Raw genomic sequence first — 18,803 nt, 5'->3', positions numbered from 1 at the left:
GACATGTCAAAACTTTGGGGACTTCAAAAGATTACCTTTGGGAAGTAAGGTACTTTATGCTTTGAGACTATCCTCTCTCAGAACATTTTTAGAGATGGGCTACTCAGAGATGGTTCACCAAAAATCTATACTCTGTTTCCTTAATTATATAATTGCCATTGAGAAAGGACACTATTTTCTAGCCCTTTGTACCCATGATGGCCAGATAACTAGTAGTGAATGCATTTACAAAATAGGTATTTCTGTGGGTAACAGGGAAAGCAAAGAAAGAGGTGGTATTGTCCAAAAAGAAATGTTAGGAAATTACCTGACTTAGGAAATGGCAAATCATATGTACCTTAATAATAATAATAAAATTATATTTACAAAAAATAAATAGGTATTTGAGAGAAAAGTGGCGGTTGGGAAATGGCATTGCCTTATTTGTTTAAGATTTTCTACTAGCTGGAAAGAACTGAATCACTGTGTGGAGGAGAATCTTGTACTGCTCAGGAAGTTCTACTGGGTTCAACTACTGACAGTTGGGAATTTATCATATATAGTCTGCTGAATTTATCCTAACAAATAGACCTGTAGCTAGGAAGGACTAAAGAGCAGTTTATATAGCTTAATGCCATGTTTCATGCAGTCTTCAAAATGTATGAACTTCCTTAAACATCTACCTTAGTTATTGGATTAGGACTCTCCCTAATCACAAAGCCACCAGATATGGCACTTTCTGAAGTGATTTAGTACTGAGAACAGGTCCTAATGTATTTTGAGCTTCTGAGAACAAGTGAAATGCCTCTTTTCAAGTCTTCTTTGAAGTAGACAGTACTATGTTAGCAAATCTGCTTCTAAATCAGTTGCATTCCCCCTCCAAGGATCCACCGGCTCAATGTGGAGAGAGATGCTGATGCATAGGAAGCCGTAGGAGGTGGAATACAGGTAAACAGTTTAGAATACTGGACAAGCCACATGTAGATAACAGAGCATGGACTAAACATCCTCTTGTCTATTTATATAAGTTAATACTTCTCTAGTTTTTTGGCCTGGCTTGGCCTGACATTATTGGGAACAGCTACAATCCTTACCATCAGAGAGTCCCACCCATCATCACACAGTGGGAGCAACTTCCAAATCCTAGCACACAAGACTTGGAATGATCCTAAAAGTTATCAAGTCAAGTCTTCTACTGTATAGATGAAGCCACGAGTACAGAGAGCAGAGTCACTTGACGAAGGTCACAGAGGTCATTAGTGGCTAACCTGGTTTCCTGTTCTCTTCCAATGCATCAAGCTGCCTCTGCCTTATTTACAACATTTCCTAATCAGAGAATCATCAGGCTTGACGGGGGTTACTTGAAGCCAGAAGGGGCAAAAAAAGGAAGAACCTTTGTGAAATATATGTATGTTTTCAAGTTAATGTGGATGCGGATTAAACTTCAGAAATGTTTTACAATCTTGCTTCTATCCCCTGCCTATTTGTTCATTTAATCTCTTTATCACAGAGAGAAAGGAGCAGGCAACTCAGCATCATTGGAAAGAATCTCAGGGGACTACACAGAGAAGAAACATTCCCAAAAGATTATACTATATTTTTTTAGGTTTTAAAAATATATTGAACTTAATTTTTATTATTATTATAAAGGTGATGTACAGGGGATTCTATACTTTTGAGGACTACCATATTCCACTGGTATAAAGTATTGGTAGCAAGCCCAGAAACGTTCCTTTTTTTCCTCCTTTCATTGAATAGGACACAAACATGATGAAGTGGAGGTCCTTATTTTTGTAGAATTCACTTTTGGATGGCCAATGTCTTAGGTGTATGAAGTTGGGGGTGGGGAACCCTTCCAGGTACCAGAGCCATTAATTAATTTATTCTTGTTAAGTCTTAATAACTTGACCCACTGGAGCAGAAAATACCCCATTTGTTTGCAGGGAGGCTCTGTCAGCCTCTTGGCCATAGCAGACAGTGTCATTACAGATGACGGAGGAGGAGGCAGCTGGAATGAGACTGTTAGACATAATCAGATCTTCTTGGTGAGATAAAACCATTGAGTCTCAAAGAATGTTCAAGAAAAGGTGCTGCCCCAAATAAGAGCACACTCTTAATTATGTGAGCTCTGGCTACCTCTGAGCTGTAACTGGATTCAGATTGCAACTATGTTGCCACCCTTCATCGAGCCCTCAGAACAAGAGAAATGTCCCTGGAGCTAGGGCACCCTATGTGATTACCTGTTTACTATACACATGCCATCTTACTCAGTATGCTCACCAACCCTCTTAGGGTTCTGTTATTGACTCTTTCCTGGATCATGGAAGAGAAGCAGAGACACTCAAGGTCACAGGGTTAGAAGAGAATTGAGCAACACATGGCCATGGACTCTAGAATATTCTAGCATCACTTCTGCTTACTCTGGGATTCTCTACTATTTTTATCATTTGCTATCTTCATCCATTTTTTTTTTTTGTAGTTGGTCCTGGTTCTTGAACTCAGGGCATGGGTGCTGTCCCTGAGCTTCTTTTACTCAAGGCTAGTGTTCTACCACTTGAGCCACAGCACCAGTTCTGGCTTTTTCTGAGTTGTTTCTTGGAGACAAGAGTCTCATGGATTTTCCTGCCTGAGCTGACTTTGAACCATGATCCTCAAATCTCAGCCTCCTGAGTAGCTAGGATTACAGGTATTAAGTGTTTAACATCCCTCAGGCCTCTGTCCTTAGCAGTCTCATTTCTGAACAGTCCTCTGTTAGCTCATTAAAAAGCAACGGCCTCAGCCGGGCGCTGGTGGCTCACGCCTGTAATCCTAGCTACTCAGGAGGCTGAGATCTGAGGATCGCGGTTCAAAGCCAGCCCGGGCAGGAGAGACCGTGAGACTCCTATCTCCAATAAACCACCAGAAAACCGGAAGTGGCGCTGTAGCTCAAGTGGTAGAGTGCTCGCCTTGAGCTGAAGAGCTGAGGGACAGCGCTCAGGCCCAGAGTTCAAGCCCCACGACCGACAAAAAAAAAAAAAAAAAAAAAAAAAAAAAGCAACGGCCTCAACCACCTCTTATTGCTTACCTCTAAATCTGCATTAACTTTTATCCAACTGTCGGTAGAAACCTGGGCATGCACTAGAGAATCTCATCCCTCCCTTGTCACCTCCCCCATTTCCCATCAATCACTGACACATGTAAGAACTAGCCTGATACCCTCAATATCACAGGAGGGAACCATCTAGGCACTATGAAAATCCTTCTTCCTCCCCTGACAGATTTTTCCTGGCATTGCCTGTTCTTCCCTGCAGTCCATATAGTCCTTCATGTGTCTTGTCTCTATTGCAAACTCTCAGCTTGGGAATTGGCTCTTGCTTCTGGATTTTAGGTTTAAGGCATACCCCTTAGGATTCCTTTGTTTTACCCACTACCTTTGACACTGTTGTGATCAGATGTGGTGCTCAATTCCCCACTCAAGTCAGGGCCCTGGGACTCCTGGTAGAAGGAATCTTGACAATTCTATTAAGTCCATATCTCTCGTGTGTCTTATTTTGTCTCCATTGCCACAGTGTTACATCTCTTTACTTCCTGCTCAAATGGTTCTGACCATTTCCCAACAGATTCCTCCTGCCTCTACCCTGCCCAACTCTGACCCATGTCCCCAAATGGTCCACATTTTAGGTATAAGATGCACATCAGATCCAAATTCTTTCCTATGTAAACTTCTACCAATGTTTCCTCCTCCTTGGCAAAGTAGAATCTGAGTTCTTAACACATGATTCATGACCCCTGGGACCTTCTAAGGTTTTGCCAAGCTTTTTTACCTCATTGTTCATTATCCATCCCCAACCCTGAGTCTTTGCCCTGAACCTTCCCAAAGGTTTCTATGCATGCCTTGTTCGCTCCATCTGTGTCTCTCCTTAGAGAAGTGCCTCTGCCTGGAGCATTCTTCTACACCCTCTTTTGGAAAACCCTCGGACCCCCCAAGAAAGAAATACTTTCTCTCCTCTCTCCTCCACCTTCCTTTCTGCCTTGTACTGACCCCCATTGTGTGCGATACAAGTATGCACTATGAATTCCTTGAGAGTAATGGACTGTGTCTTACCCATCTCTGTTAATCATTCCTGGTTTGAGGAACAAAATAGGCAGGCAATAAATGCTCCTGAGTGAATGGGTATGATCCCACACCCTCCAACGCAGGCCGCTTCCCCCTCCCCCAAGTGCTTACTTCTCCCAATCCAGGCCTCAGTTCCAGCCCCCCCTTTTTTTGTCAGTTGTGGGGCTTGAACTCTGGGCCTGGGCACTGTCCGTGAGCTCTTCAGCTCAAGGCTAGCGCCCTACCACTTGAGCCACAGTGCTACTTCTGACTTTTTCTGTTTATTTGGTGCTGAGGAATCGAACCCAGGGCCTCATGCATGTGAGGCAAGTGCTCTACCACTGAGTCACCTTCCTGGCCCCCTGCTCTTCTTACCTGAGAATCAGTGATGACCTCTCCCACCTCCATGAAATCAAGCATCCTTATAAGGAGGTGATTTGCTTATTTGAGTGTGTATAACCAGTGCCTTTTCTCTCCCTCTCCCTCCTTCCCTCCCCCTCCCCCCTCTCTCTCTCTATATATAATATATATATTATATATATTATATATATATAATATATATATATATATTATATATATATAATTTGTCAGTTGTGGGGCTTGAACTCAGGGCCTGAGCACTGTCTCAACATCTTTGTGCTCAAGGCTAGTGCTCTACCACTTTGAGCCACAGAACCACTTCCAGTTTTTGAGTAGTTAGAGATAAGAGTCTCATGGGGACTTTTCTGCCCATGCCATCTTAGAACCACAATCCTCAGATCTCAGCCTTCTGAGTAGCTAGGATTACAAGCATGAGACACCCAGCTTGGAACACAATTTCTTAAAACCTTTTCTCATCTTATGAAATATAGATTATAGTACTTACCCTACACATCTTTAAGAATTGTTATATTCAGTTCCTTGTAATGACTTCATAGTCAATTTTATGTCCTTGACAACTTACATTTAGTTTTTACAGTAGCATTTATTGTTCTGGGGGATTGACACTAAGGCAGATATAGGAGCAGATTTTGTCACTAAATGTATAACCCTTGGATATAATCAAGTTCAGAGACATTGAGTTTCACCTTCAAACAGGGAACCCAGAACTTCTGGGCAACCATTTCAGACAAAAATCCTCTGATAAGCACTAAAGGCCATTCTCTGAGACAGTAATTTTTCCTGGAAGCTTCTCATTGGCCACTGATGTCCCTGGAACCCAGCTAGGTAGATATAACCATGAATAGTACTGTCATGACTTCATGAGCAGCAACTGTGCTCCAGATTCTCATCCTCTTGGATTCTTGCTGTTATACCCCAGGGGAGTTCTCCTCAGAGTCTCTCACACTTCCACGAACTCTCCCTTGGCATACTATTTCAATAGAGTATGTATATATTCATCAGAACTACCCATTTTATATCTACTCTTATTCTTTACTATCTGTGGCCATTTGGAAGTCTTGGGGAAGACTGAGATCTGAAAAATAAAGTCCAGAGACTCATAGAAGCAGAAGGTTTTATTTCTCTTCTCTCACTAAGTCTTTTATGTGAACATAGGGCTAGAGTCAGTTTCCTTTCTCCTTATGATAATGTTTTTAGCCAGGTGCTAAATTGCACAGCTTAGGTCTAAGAATATGGATTCTTCCACTGCATATATTTTTTTCAACCAACATTACTGGGAGAGTCATGGAAGTTATTCCCAGGTTGAATCTGCAATTTTGCTCTGAATCAAGAAATGAGCCCTGAACTGTTATGGAGTGCATGTGAATTTTCCTTCAGAGTAAGCCCAACTTGCCACCCTCCCCCCTTCTGTCAGTGACTCTGGTGCCAACTGCATTTTCTGGTAGTCCCAATTAGTCTGCCTACATTGAGATTAAAACTAGATATTGCATTTCATTAGGTGGGCACTACAGCCTCTAGTTCGTTCTCCTCCAAAAAGCCCCTAAAAGGCAGGTAGTTTTATACTCACATGGGCATTGCTATGTGTTTTTCCAGAACACTGCAGAAGAGGAATAACTGAAACTTGAATTTCACCCTTAATACTACCATCCATCACTACTGATCACTACCATCATTAAAATTACCATCGTCAAAATAACCACAAGAATCAGTGAATTCCCACTGCTGCCAGTCACCTCCTGCTTCTTTCTCTAGACCAAATGTCACTTCCTGTTTCATTTTGTCTCCCAGCATTTTCTCCTGTAGACAGCATCTATAAGGCAAACACTGATCTGGCAGTCCTGATATGAGCCTGAGTCAGCCTAAGACAAATCCTTCAGGTACAGAGTTTCAGGATATGAAAAGTGAGAAGAATAATCTTTGTCCTCAGGGATATACTCAGAAGTAGAATTAGTTCCAGTTATAACCAATAAAATGATAGAGCAGCCGGAACTCTTTAAAGGTTAGATAAATGGCTTATGGTGTAGCTTGCATCGTAGGATATTTTTTTTCCTAAAAGCAGGAAGGAAAGAAAAACTAATGTGAAAACTTTTAGTATCCAATGAATTCTGCTTCTTTCAGAAATTAAAGGACTAAGTGCCACATGTGCATAAGAAGAAAAGGAATGACAAAGATAGAGCGGGCCAGGGAGAAGACAAGTAGGGGGAAAGGAGCCAGAAAAGGGACATTGGGGGCAAGAATGGCACTGATCCTGGCTCAGAGAGACATCCTGGTTCTAGAGACATCAGAGACACATAGGAGCCAAAGCTATATTGCAGGGTGGCTCAGAGCATGGAGAAATGGCCTGCTCATGAGAGTTCCCTCTGTTAATGGGCCCTGGTATACACAGGGCATATTGGGCACCTGAAAATTTCCTACAAGTGATGTTATGGGGTTCCTGCTATCTGAATGGGAAGAACACTGGACTGTGAGTCAGGAAGCCTCTCTTTGCTAATTTCAGCCAAGAACCTTGAACAGATTCCATTGTCTGAGCCCCAGTTCTCTTAGCAGCAAAACAAGGGAGTTTTACTGATTGACTACCATGATTTCTTCTGTGTTCAATTCAGTCCTCACATTTGTGGAGCTGTCCATAATAAATGATATTTATGCTCTCTCTCTTGCCCATGCTCCCCAAAGAGGAGGAGAGCACAGTTCTCAACTAAGAGAAGAGTGTAGTCTGGTAATCCCTGCTCCTTTAGTGTGGGTACCAGCATAAGAATACATTGCACAGCCACAAGCTAATCCCAGTTTAGCTAACCCCAGGTAAACTCAGCACAGCCTCAGCTATATCACAACTCTATGAATGGGAAAAAGATATTTATTGTAAGGGACTGTGATTTAGGGTTTCTTGTTTGTTTGTTTGTTTGTTTGCTTGTGTCTTGCCAGTCTTGGGGCTTGAACTCAGGGCCTGAGTGCCATCCTCAAGTTTCTTTGTGCTCAAGGCTAGCACTTTACCACTTGAGCCACAGCACCACTTCTGGCTTTTTCTGAGTAGTTTATTGGAGATTAAAAGTCTCATGGACTTTTCTGACCAAGCTGGCTTCAGACCTCAGCTTCTTAAGTAGATAGGATTATAGGTGTGAGACACCAGTACCTGGCTGCATTGCTTGTTATTGCACCTAAAGCTAACTGATGCATCACCGGATGGGAAAGTCTCATAAAAGCCTACCTCCGGGCTGATCTACCACCTGCCTGAAGGACAGTAAAGGACCGCTGAAGGGGCCTCCACAGAAAGCCCCTCTACTGTTCCTCCTTCCAAGCCAGAGCTGCTGCATTCCTCCATATGGAGACACACCTGGCTTTTGGCATCAGCAACTCGGGCCTCTGCAGGGATAGGAAGGGAGTTTGGTGGGAGGGGAAGGTAGATTAGAATGCATCAATGTCAAATCCTTCCTATTCACAGTCCTCTCTCTTCCAATCCTCCACACTTGAGCTGTTTCTCTCATTGCCTAGGTGCAATCATTAAAAGACTCTTGAAATTGGGGTTGATGCATTGATTTAGTTAGCCTAGAGAGGCAGAAGGATGGTTTGGATAGCTTTACAAGATCTAGCATCACTGGTCTGTGGCTGCTGCCAACATTATGCAAGTCTCCAGGTCTTTCTCATTTCTAATATTAAAGGACCCCAAAGAGATTCATAACATTATCCTAGCCAAATCCTAGCTAATGAATGTTTTCCTGCCAAACAGAGCAATATAGCATATTTAATGTAATACACACACACACACACACACACACACACACACACACACACACACACACACACACACACACACACACACACACATACACACACACACGTCCAGAAGAGACAACTGTGTTATTTTAACAATCCCAGTACTGTGGCCTAGGGAATACACCATGAGTTCCAGGTAAGGAAGTATGACCAGTGCTCAAGCATGCTTCCTTTCACTCAGAGAAACAAGAGCACTGCCTAGACCATTGTGTAAACCATATCTCTGGAACTGACAGCCACAGTGACTTATTGAAACAAAAATGACCCAACCCTCCACCAACCATAGTGGAAGAGGAGAAACACAGAGTTGGGGATGGGATAAGGGAAGAAATGGGGAACCAAAGTAATGAGTTTCAACTTTTTCTGAAAACTAATCCTTTTCAACAAAATCTTATGTAGAATAAGAATAAGGATTTTTTTTTTTTTAAATCTCAGGATAAAGCAGGAACACATATCCAGAGTCTTTCGGTATGGCATTCTATTTCTTACTCCCAAGACTGGCTCCTAGAGTTAAGTGTGGAACTGAAGTCCTACACACAGTTTTGAGCCATTAGACTACAGAAATATAAGGCCCTGGAATAGACTTATTAACAGCTGGGGAAAATGAAGAGACATATATCACCATGGCTGCTTGATGGCATTGTGCTAGGAAGAAAATGGAGTGAACTAGGCATACATCTCATTATAGGTTGGCTACCCTGGACCTTCCTCAACCAGCCTTCCCCAGATCTCAGCCTCCTTATCTTCTTCCACTGGGCAAGTCAGATTTGCTTAGGAATGATTCTAATCTTTCTTCTTTGCCCTGCCTCATTCTCACCCTCCCAACTCTCATATCTAAGCTATGATACGTCCTGGGTTCACAGGTCTCAAATTTGGTGTCATTTCTGCTTTGGCCTCCCAGTGGGAGGTATCGTGGGGGACTCCCAGCATGTTGTTTCAAACTTCCCATGGGGACAAGTCTTTGGACCCACCTATGCATACCACGTCCATGAAGCCGTACATCCCGTAGCAGATCTGGAAGAGGAGGTCTTGGCGCTGCCACTTTGCTGAGGGACTGAAGGTCGACCAGATGAGCCAAGAAATACTGGCAATAAGGAAGAGAGAACCCAAGATGGCGGCCGCAATCTGAACCTTCTCGATGACTGTCAGAGAGATGGCCTGCCACTGGGGAGGAAAGAGTGGCAGATTAGCTATTGCTTGGGTTACCCTCACCCCATTCTCACCCCTCTTCCTTCTTCCATTCCAAGAGCTCATTTCCCTGAGGCAGGATTTAAGCCAGGGCTTCCCAGCTGGTAGTATATAATGGACCTGGTTGCAGTTTTACATTATACTTTTGATGCAGAGGAAAGCTATATCATAGAATGATTAAAACTTATCCGTAAGGAGGGGCTCTGGGGCAGGCATAGCTGAGGAGACATTTTTTTTTTTTTACTTATGATACAAACAGAAACAGGAAGGAAAAAGAGAAAACAAAGAGCTAGTGTGGGTGGCTTTGCAGAACTCCAGAATATTCTTTGCAGAGCAGCAATATAGTCTATTTTCTTACTAATAGGTGCTAAGAGGGCACAGGTCTATTTTGTTCCTACCACAACACTACCTTGCCATTTAATGTACATACTAGAAACTACCACGTCAACAGACCAGGAGAGGATGTAGGATGTAGAGATAAGGAAAACAGTTTCTAATTTATGAAATGTATATTAACATTGATTTTCCTTTTTCCTCTTTTACAAAACAAGCGCTGTACTTTTAGCAGCACTGATGGATAAATAGTCTGAGGATGGAGTATCGGTGACTTTCAGCTCTGGAATTTTATGATTTCATGGATGTTCTAGGCAACAATGACCTTAAAAAGCCAGGAGTTAGATTACAGTACAAGGTTTATTCATACAATTTCACTCAATATAGATGTATTGAGTATTTTTTGCTATGTGAGATGCTGGAGATAAAGCTCTAGGTCAATCCAGACAGCTACAACTGACAGCCAGCCTATGGAGCAGACAGCCCTGTGGATTTACAATTGTAATCCATCGGAGTTGAGAAAGGGACTGTAAGGGCCTGTGGCAGAAGCATTTGACATCACATAGGAAGCCATACTTGAGCTAAGTAGGAGATTACCAGGCATAGAGAAGGGTGGAGAGTACCCCAGACAGAGGCAAGAACATGTATAAAGGCCCTGTGTCAGAAGAAAACATGATACATATAAAAACCTAAAAGAACCAGAATGGCAGAGTGGAGAAAACATGTGCAATAGGACAACAGGAAAAGCGTGAAGAGTATAGAGAAACCACACAGTTTTGTTAACCATATTTGGATTTTTGTCCTGAGAGTAAACATGATAGTTTTTGTTTAAAAAATATTTTTAGTATCTTTAAGTAGTTGTACAAAGGAATTATTCAACAAAGCAGTTTATGAATACAAGATGTCTTGATCAATGTTGATGTTTTGAGTAGCTTTAAGTAGGGAACTGATTAGTTTTGGGAAGGCAGAGGGCAGAACTTCTGATTGGGTGGATGGTAATTTGCATAATGCTCTACCGGGAACACCACTACAAAGCATTGCAGCCTGAATGCAGGAGGGAGCCACATGCCTTCCTCCTGCCAACAGCAATGGCCTGGAGGGAAGCCGACATCACAGCTTCAGCCAGGACTGTTCAGTGACCTCCAAGGAACAATAGCCAGTGGAAAACTAGACTTCTCCGTCTCAAGGTAGGACATTGGCCTTGACATTTAATTACACAGATAACATCCCATTACAGGGAATTGGGCCTTGACAATCTTCCACCGTTCCCCCAGTTTAGGGTTACACATAAGGATGGAACTTTCCAGAGGATGGCCTGTTCATGTACAATGAATGCGTTTTTCCACAGCTTGCCCCACAATCAGGAAGGAGGGCTTCAAACCCTACTCCTACTCTTCCTGACATCAAGCATCTCACATGTGAAGGCACACTTGCGCCCTCTTCCTTTCTACAGCCCAACCCAAGCCATCCATGGGACCTAAAGGGGGATCCTGACCATGAAGTGAAAAATGAACAAAGTGGAACAAAGTGGAATGGGGGAAGAAAATGGTCTTCCTGTCTGTCCCAGGTGAAGTTTCACAGAGAGTGAGGGACAAGACACTGTAAGGAGAGGACAGAGAATGAGAGCCCTCTGAAATCTCATAAGCAGACTGGGGAGAAGAAGGCATCTGTAGGATCAGGATCTACTGCTCTCAGACACCGGAAACTTCAGGGCCTTGTTCTAAGTAGGTTTCTGACATTGATATCATGAGACTTCTCCATCCCCTGAACTCATTTCCTGGGGCACTAGTGAGTGGAAAAATAAAAGGTAGAGAGTAAAAACTGGATATTGCCTTCCTTATACCAGGTAGCAGGGTGTCACCTGGTTGTTGATTGTCAGGGAGACCGTCAATTTTCTCTTCTGTCACAATGGGAGGAAATGGTTCTCCTTACTTCCTAGACTATTATGTGGGTTAATTATCAATCCAGTGCTATAAATAGGATGTTATTTGCTGTGTTTCAGCAAAAAATATAGATTAAGCATGACACGGCAAAAGTCATCCTAAATTTACCTGGACGTGATGGGGTAGAAGTTAAGAGCTTGAATCCAAGAGTGAGAATTACTAGTGTAGTCAGCAACCTTACTCCACTACCAAATAACCAGGCAGCTTCTGGCAAGTTGATAAATCCTCCTATGCCTTTATTGTCTAATTTGTAAATTGAGAATAATAATACTAACACCCACTTCATTCCATGATTAAAGTAGGTAATATATGTAAATATTTAGAACAGTAACAGGTACCTAATAGACACTAACAGTTTATCAATATACTATAGTCCTCCCTAAACCAAAAGGATCTATATGAAGAGTCCCCTCAATGAATTTTTGAAACCTTGGATAGTACCAAGTCTTACATATAAGTATGTGATACCATGATGGTTGGTAACAGATGGCTAATGGATACATAGTATTCACTTCATGGATACACTGGACAAAGATCCCACATCCCATGAAGGATGGAGTAGAAAGGTATGAGATTTCAATGAGTGACATTCAGTATAAGGCAGATGCATTGCTTATTTCTGGAACTTTCCATTTCATATTTTGGATTTCAATTGACTATGGTTAACTGAAACTGTAAAGAGAAACCACAGATAAGATAGCAATACTAACATTGCTGTTCATATGTCACAGAGAAAAGCTAGATAGAAAATGACTAATAGAGCCTCGAGATCCACAAGGCTGTAGGTTTTCAGGTAGAAATATTGCTTGGGTGACTGAAATGCTGTCCTATCGTGAATAGTTGTGCTGGTCTCACAGCTTTGTACGGAGCATGAGCCAGGAGATGAGAGACCCAGGAGACCTGGAGGGCGCACCCCAGATCTGCAGTGGTCGCAGATCCCCATCCACATTCCACTTGCTTGTGGTTGACCTGCCAGGTCCAGCCTCTCCTGAAAGCAGAGGTTGCCTACCATGACTGAGCGGGCAGCTGCCTCACAATGGACAATTAGGACAATTCAGGCTGCACCCGTACAACAGAGCTTCTAACTCAAACTAGACACAATTTTTTATTTGGACAGCACTTGAGTTTGAACTCAGAGCCTTGACCTAATCAGGCAGGGCCATATCGCTAATCCCTCTGGCTTTCATTATTTTTCTAGTAGGGTCTTGATTTTTGTCTGGACCGGCCTAGACCATGGTCCTCCTATTTACATCTTCGTGTAGCTGGGATAACAGTTTTGTTTTTGTTGTTGTTGTTGTTCAGGTTTTTCATTTTGTTTTGCTTTTGTTGAAGTGGCTTTTTATGAACTTTTTGCCCAGGCTGGCTTCAAACCACGGTTCTCATAACCTTAGTTAGGATTACAGGTGTGAGCCACTGGGCCAGGCTAGACCAAACTACTTTTGTATTTAAAAAGGTGACATTTACTGAGCATACACCATGGCATTTTTGAAGGCTAACAGAATCAGAGGAGTCCCAAGAGTCTAAAAACTCACAACAGGAGACAGGATAGTGACTTAAGAATATGATGAACCGGCCAATATTTCCAAACACTGATATGTGCTTTCCTGACTCATAAGATTAGAATAACCTTTTCTTTTTTTTTTTTTTACCCCCAGGAAAAAATTATCTCTGAGTGTTTTTGTTGTTGTTGTTTGTTTGTTCATTAAATGAGTCAAGGATGAAACCAAGAGCCAGGTACTTTGGACTCGGCTGGTAGATTTGTGATCTGATCTTTTCTGGAGGCTTCGGCCAGCTGAAAAGGAAGGTGTGGGTTAATGCACTCAGACCTTTGCTGGTACCCAGCAGACACAGAATCATCTGTCTGGTGACACGGCTATTTTAAGATACTTCATGAGTTGGAAATGAATGGCTGAAGATGGAACCCAGAGTGGGGAGGGCACCTCTTGTGCTCATGCTGTGATTCACCATTAAGGTGGCTGAGGTATCTAGGACTTTCAATACCTCTTCCCAAAATGCCCCTCATCCTAGCCCACATCTGCACGTGCGTGTGCATGCACACCCCTCCCCCCACCACACACACAAACACTCTCTTAAAGGTGCCCCATAGAAAACTCCACAGGGTCTAAAATAAACCACACTGGACACAACAACTGCAGGCTCCGTAGTAACATAGATGCCAGTTGCCATTCTAAGTGAAGACCCTACCACATTATTATTACCAAACCACCTGCCCTCCTGGGCTTGCAGGACTGACTTTCAGCCCCTCCTCTCCAGGAGGAGGGAAACTGTGCCAGGCAACTGAACTCCCCATCCTCACTGTTGCCATGCTGGCTAATTGATTATGTGGCAGCTTCATGCATGTATGGAGATATTTTCAGAAGTGAAATGTTCTCTATGTGTGCAGGCACCACACAGGGCAAACCACTTGATGTGAGGGAATTTATAAAGGAGGCACAGGATCTCCCAGCTCCTCCAGGGAAGATGGATGTGTGAACAGAACAGAGGGCAGAGGGTGGGTGAAGGGAGCTGTGAGTTATGTGGAAATGTGTTTGGCAAGCCCTACCCCAGCTCTGCCCTGACTGCCCTCATGCCTCTTAGTAGGTTTTTCATACTCTGCTCTTTCTTCTCCTCCCCTCCCAACCATTTCTCTGCTTCCCTGTCTCATCTCCATTTTTCTCAGGGAGTCTTCCGCTCTTTGGCTTTTCTTGGTTTTCCTTTGCTCCCTTTTCCTTTCTCACCCCTCCTCTCTCCTCTTTCCTCCTTTCCCCATTTCCTCTCTTCTACTCTCTTTTTCTTTTCCTTTCTTCCCTCTTTTCCTTTCCTTCTCTCGCTTCCCTTTCTCTTTCTCCTTCACTCTTTCTTTTCCCCTCCTTGTTCTTTTCCTTTCCCCATTTGCTCATTCATTTCTTCCCTCTCCTATTTTCTCTCTTCTGTCCGATACTCTTTTCTTCGGTATCTATTTATCTTCCTCTTCTTGCAGAGGCTTCAGAGAAAATAAAACAAAAAGATCTTTCACCCTTTCCTTCTTGAAAGTTGTTTCTAAGCTCCAAGCTACTCTGAGTCTAGGTTGAAGTAATTCTCCCAATGCAAAGCCAGTGGCAATGGAAGGGCCAGGTCACACCCAGCCCTCCTCAAGCAGACCCTTGTTACCTGCAGAGGATTCTTTGTGCTTATGGCGATGACATGATACTTATAGTAGCACAGCTCGCAGCTCCAGCAGCCCCGCTCACTGATCCACTTGATGAGGCAAGGCTGGTGTGTGCACTTCACAGAGCCATCACAGCGGCATGGGCTCAGCAGCTCCCCCTGCAGGGAGAGAGGCAGTGAATACTTTGGTAGATGGTAGAATAATGGATAAGAGGTTGATCCACTTATCTGAGCCATTCAGTAAGCCAGACAGGTCACCATACCAGGGCACAGGCTTTGACTTGAGTAACCAGACTCCACAGAGAAGGCCTAGACTCCAGTGTCCCCACAGCAGGCCTGGACTCTAGTGTCCCCTCAGCAGGAGCCACATGAATTTAGTCAGCCCAACTAAAATTCTTATGCCCTACTCCTAGTTGGTATTACACAGGGCATCATTCTTGTGCTACCCAAGTTGTATGATTTCTGTGGAAGTCCTCAAAGGAGGATGTCAGGCACCATTACTTTCTCTTTGAAAGCTCAGCCAAGGCTTCCAAATTCAAATACCTGTAGGGCCAGTGAGGCAAACAGGTAAAGGACACTGACTGTTAGCTGGTAGAGATTGAGATGATCTAGAAGGTTCAACACAGGCTGAACAAAACCCTAACTCTAACCAGCTGTAGATAAAGGAGTCTGGGAGAAATCCTTTTTTTTTTTTTTTTCTGGTGACCAAACTCAGGGCCTCAGATATACTAGGCAATATACCTAGATCTACAAGCAATCTTCACGTAAAACCTCTCAACAGTCAACATTTAACAATTTAGAAATATGTTACAGGATTCATTTTGCATGAATGTAGAGCTCTGATCTTGAATTACTGCAATGTCCTCCTGGCAGGCCAGTGCACAGAAAACCAAGTCTTTCTGGTGAAGCATTTTACACTGGGTCCTTGAATGACAAAAATATGGACAGGCCTGAATCCTGGGGAGGTTGGGCCAGATACCTTTGCTGGAGGCCCGCATCACTCCAGCCAGCCCTGAGCTAGGCTGGGAACACTGGAAACTGAGATGCAAAGGTTACACAGTGTAAAGATTTGAAACCCTTTGAGTACAATACAGAGCTGGACTCACTCTCTGGAGCTCCCTGTGGTATGCCAGAGAGGCATAACTGAACCCCATGCTTTGTGCTGCTTGACACATCCCTCCAAAGTATTTCCATGAGCCCTCCCTCTCTTGGGTGTCTTCCCTTTCTACTTTCAGATGTGTCTCCTCTTATCTGCTCTTTCTCTTACTTGTAGCTCAAACTCACCATTGCTTACCACATTCCTATCCACTCAGCTCCTTCCTTTACCTTCTCAAGACTTTTAACAACTGGGTCCAACACACTGGCCTATGATCCCTCTGGTCTTGCCCATGTTCTTCCTTACTTTTCATGCCTTCACTACAACTCATTTATTGTGTACTTAGATTCTCTGCCTCCCGCCAATCAAAGCACTCATGAAATACTTTGCATAGTTGAATTGCAACTCCCCATGCTGGTGTGTTTGGGATAGAGCCAGTTAAGACACAGCTCTAGTAACAGGTATTTCAGCATTCATAAAACCACTGGTGGCTTTTGCCTGTAATCCTAGCTACTTAGGAGGCTGAGATCTGAGTACTGTGGTTCAAAGTCAGCCCAGTAAGAAAATCAATGAGACTCTTATCTTGAATTAAAACCAGAAGTGGAACTGTGGTTCAAAGTGGTTAGAGAGCTACCTGAGCTTTTTTGCTCAGGGGCAGTGCACAGGCCTTGAGTTCATGCCCCACAACGGATAGAAAATAATAATAAAACCACACCTTATCCCCAACCATGAAAAAGAAGTCCAAGAGTCCCTGCAAATCTCCATCTGCACACTTAATCATGGCCTTCACTACAGACTGCAAAACTAGTCATTTACCTCCAAGAATTCTGGAATCATCTTTCCCTTCTACTTCAACTCCTGTCACTCAAAATTCAAATCTTGGCTTGGATGAAGTCAACAAGGTTCTCTTTCCCCGATCTACTATCTGTCACTATCCATTTTCAAGAAGATCCTAAGCTATAGAGAACCATCTCTGATTTCTATGGGCTGAGTTTAGTGCTCGGATGTAAAAGTGCTTTCAACTAAAAGTATGTTGATGTGATGTCATTTGGGGTATATCCCTGTTAGAATATCCAGCACATAACTATAAGAATCGATGCATATTCACCCTCCAAAGCACCCCTGGAAGTCAAGGATGAGTTTTATATATTTTATCCCTTTCCCTCAGTGCCAAGCCCTACAAAACTTGAAGGCCCACAATAACTTTTCATGTTTGAATGAGTGGATTGAAAAACAAAGCAAGTGGCAAGTTTTGCACCTTCCTAGGATATGACTAGCCTCTGACTCCTGGTAGGCTGCTGTGGTGCCTGTGAAAGGAGAAACAGGCAGAAGATATTCACATTGCTGACTACTTGCCACATCCAATAAGGCCTAATGGCTCTTGGTATTGAGTAGCTGTGCTATGGCTCTGAGAAAGAGATGGGAGGGAGAGAGTAAGAAGAGGTGCTGAGGGAGGGACAAAAGCCCTCATTATTCACGACAGCATTTCCTAGGCTCATTAATTCTAACAGGATGAGCTGGGTTTGATTAATCGGGTTGTTAAGCATCCATGTCAAATTGCCAATCAGGTAAAAGACATTACTTCTGGTCCCTGGCAACGGTGCCAAGTGACAGCCAAGTCTACATTCCTTGCTTCCTGAGCAGCAGCCATGGAGAAAAGGCAGGAACTGCTGCTGGCTGGGGAATGATGAATAATAAGATTGCTTGTGAATGTGTGGGACTATAAGGGATTATGAGAGGTCCCTAAGCCTTGCCTGAAAGAGGAGGGAACATGGCCTGGCCTAGTCCCAGTGCCTGGCTAAGGGATAAAGAGATCAGAGCTGTACAGATTCTTCAGGAGCAAATCATGTCCCTTAGGGCTGGACAACCCAAAGACAAAAATGAAGATTTTCTTCCAGCATTGCCCATAATAGAAAACAAGGACACTCAAACTGTGTGAGAAGTTCATATGTGATTTAAAAAGTGATCCAGAATTTTAGCAGGAAAAAAACCCAGAAATAAGCTATTTTAACTTTGGCATTGATGCAAGTTTTATACTTATTATTTAGGACATTTTTGTGCACCTTTGAGTTTTCTTCTTTTGGGGCCATAATCTTTTTTAATATTTTAAAAGGCTTTAACGTGGTCCCTTCGCCACCTTCGATTAATCAGTGTGTCTCCAAGAACAACAAGAGTAGAAATGGCTGACAGAGGGATTAACATTAGACTTAATGAAATGTGCCTTGGATTAAATGCCGATATCAGTTAAATTGATTTAACATGGCAACTGTATAAAATCTCTATAAGAGAAGTCCTGGCTGAAGTGAAAATGAAGTTGAATTACTAATTCAAGGTCACTGAGTCAGCCTGTGGCATGTGTAGCATGGGAAGCAGGTGTTTTGGACTGAGATCAACCTCTGAGCTGCACCACCGCTGCCTCTGTTTCTGTTGTCCCGCCTACGCCTGTCCTGCAAATCTATTGTCTGTCTCCTCCCTTCCAGATGTTACCCAATTCTTGGCTCAGCTCAGGTCCTGCAGCCAAGTCTCCCATCAATGCCAGCTGTGGACCTGTCTCCTCTCCCTGCATCATTACCCACAGATTGGCACTTCACCATTTTCAAATCTTCTGGGACTCAGGCTACTCCTATACCTCATAGATCTGGCAGATGTATGTGAAAAGTGTATTTACTAACTAGACAGGCACGGGGGGCTGGGAAAAAAAATTGGAAGGTCAGTTTTAGAAGCATCACCTATGTCATTCCTATCAGTTCTTCAAGTAGAGATGCCAAACAAGGACTATAATGCATGTTATGCTTAGAGTTTAGGGAAAAGGTCAAGATATAAACTTGAGAGTTGCTGGCATGGAGATGGTGTTTAAATCCATGACAGTGAATGAGATCACCAAAGGTCT

At 43.2% G+C, this 18,803-nt stretch overlaps 1 protein-coding gene across 1 annotated transcript in view; it reads right to left on the bottom strand.

The window, feature by feature from the left end:
• Positions 1-18,803, bottom strand: part of Marchf4 (membrane associated ring-CH-type finger 4) — a 97,381-nt gene that overhangs the window by 10,141 nt on the left and 68,437 nt on the right. The window contains exons 2-3 of the mRNA XM_070026718.1: positions 14,821-14,976; positions 9,178-9,370 (exon numbers count right to left, since the gene is read on the bottom strand). Of these exons, the coding sequence (XP_069882819.1) occupies positions 9,178-9,370; positions 14,821-14,976 (349 nt within the window). The remainder of the gene's footprint in view (positions 1-9,177; positions 9,371-14,820; positions 14,977-18,803) is intronic.

Source organism: Dipodomys merriami, unplaced genomic scaffold (genome assembly GCF_024711535.1).
Source record: "Dipodomys merriami isolate MVZ:Mamm:240054 unplaced genomic scaffold, mDipMer1.0.p SCAF_1, whole genome shotgun sequence".
Lineage (NCBI taxonomy): Eukaryota > Metazoa > Chordata > Mammalia > Rodentia > Heteromyidae > Dipodomys > Dipodomys merriami.
Note: the sequence above shows the minus strand (reverse complement) of the source record. Positions and strands in the feature narration are given on the sequence as shown.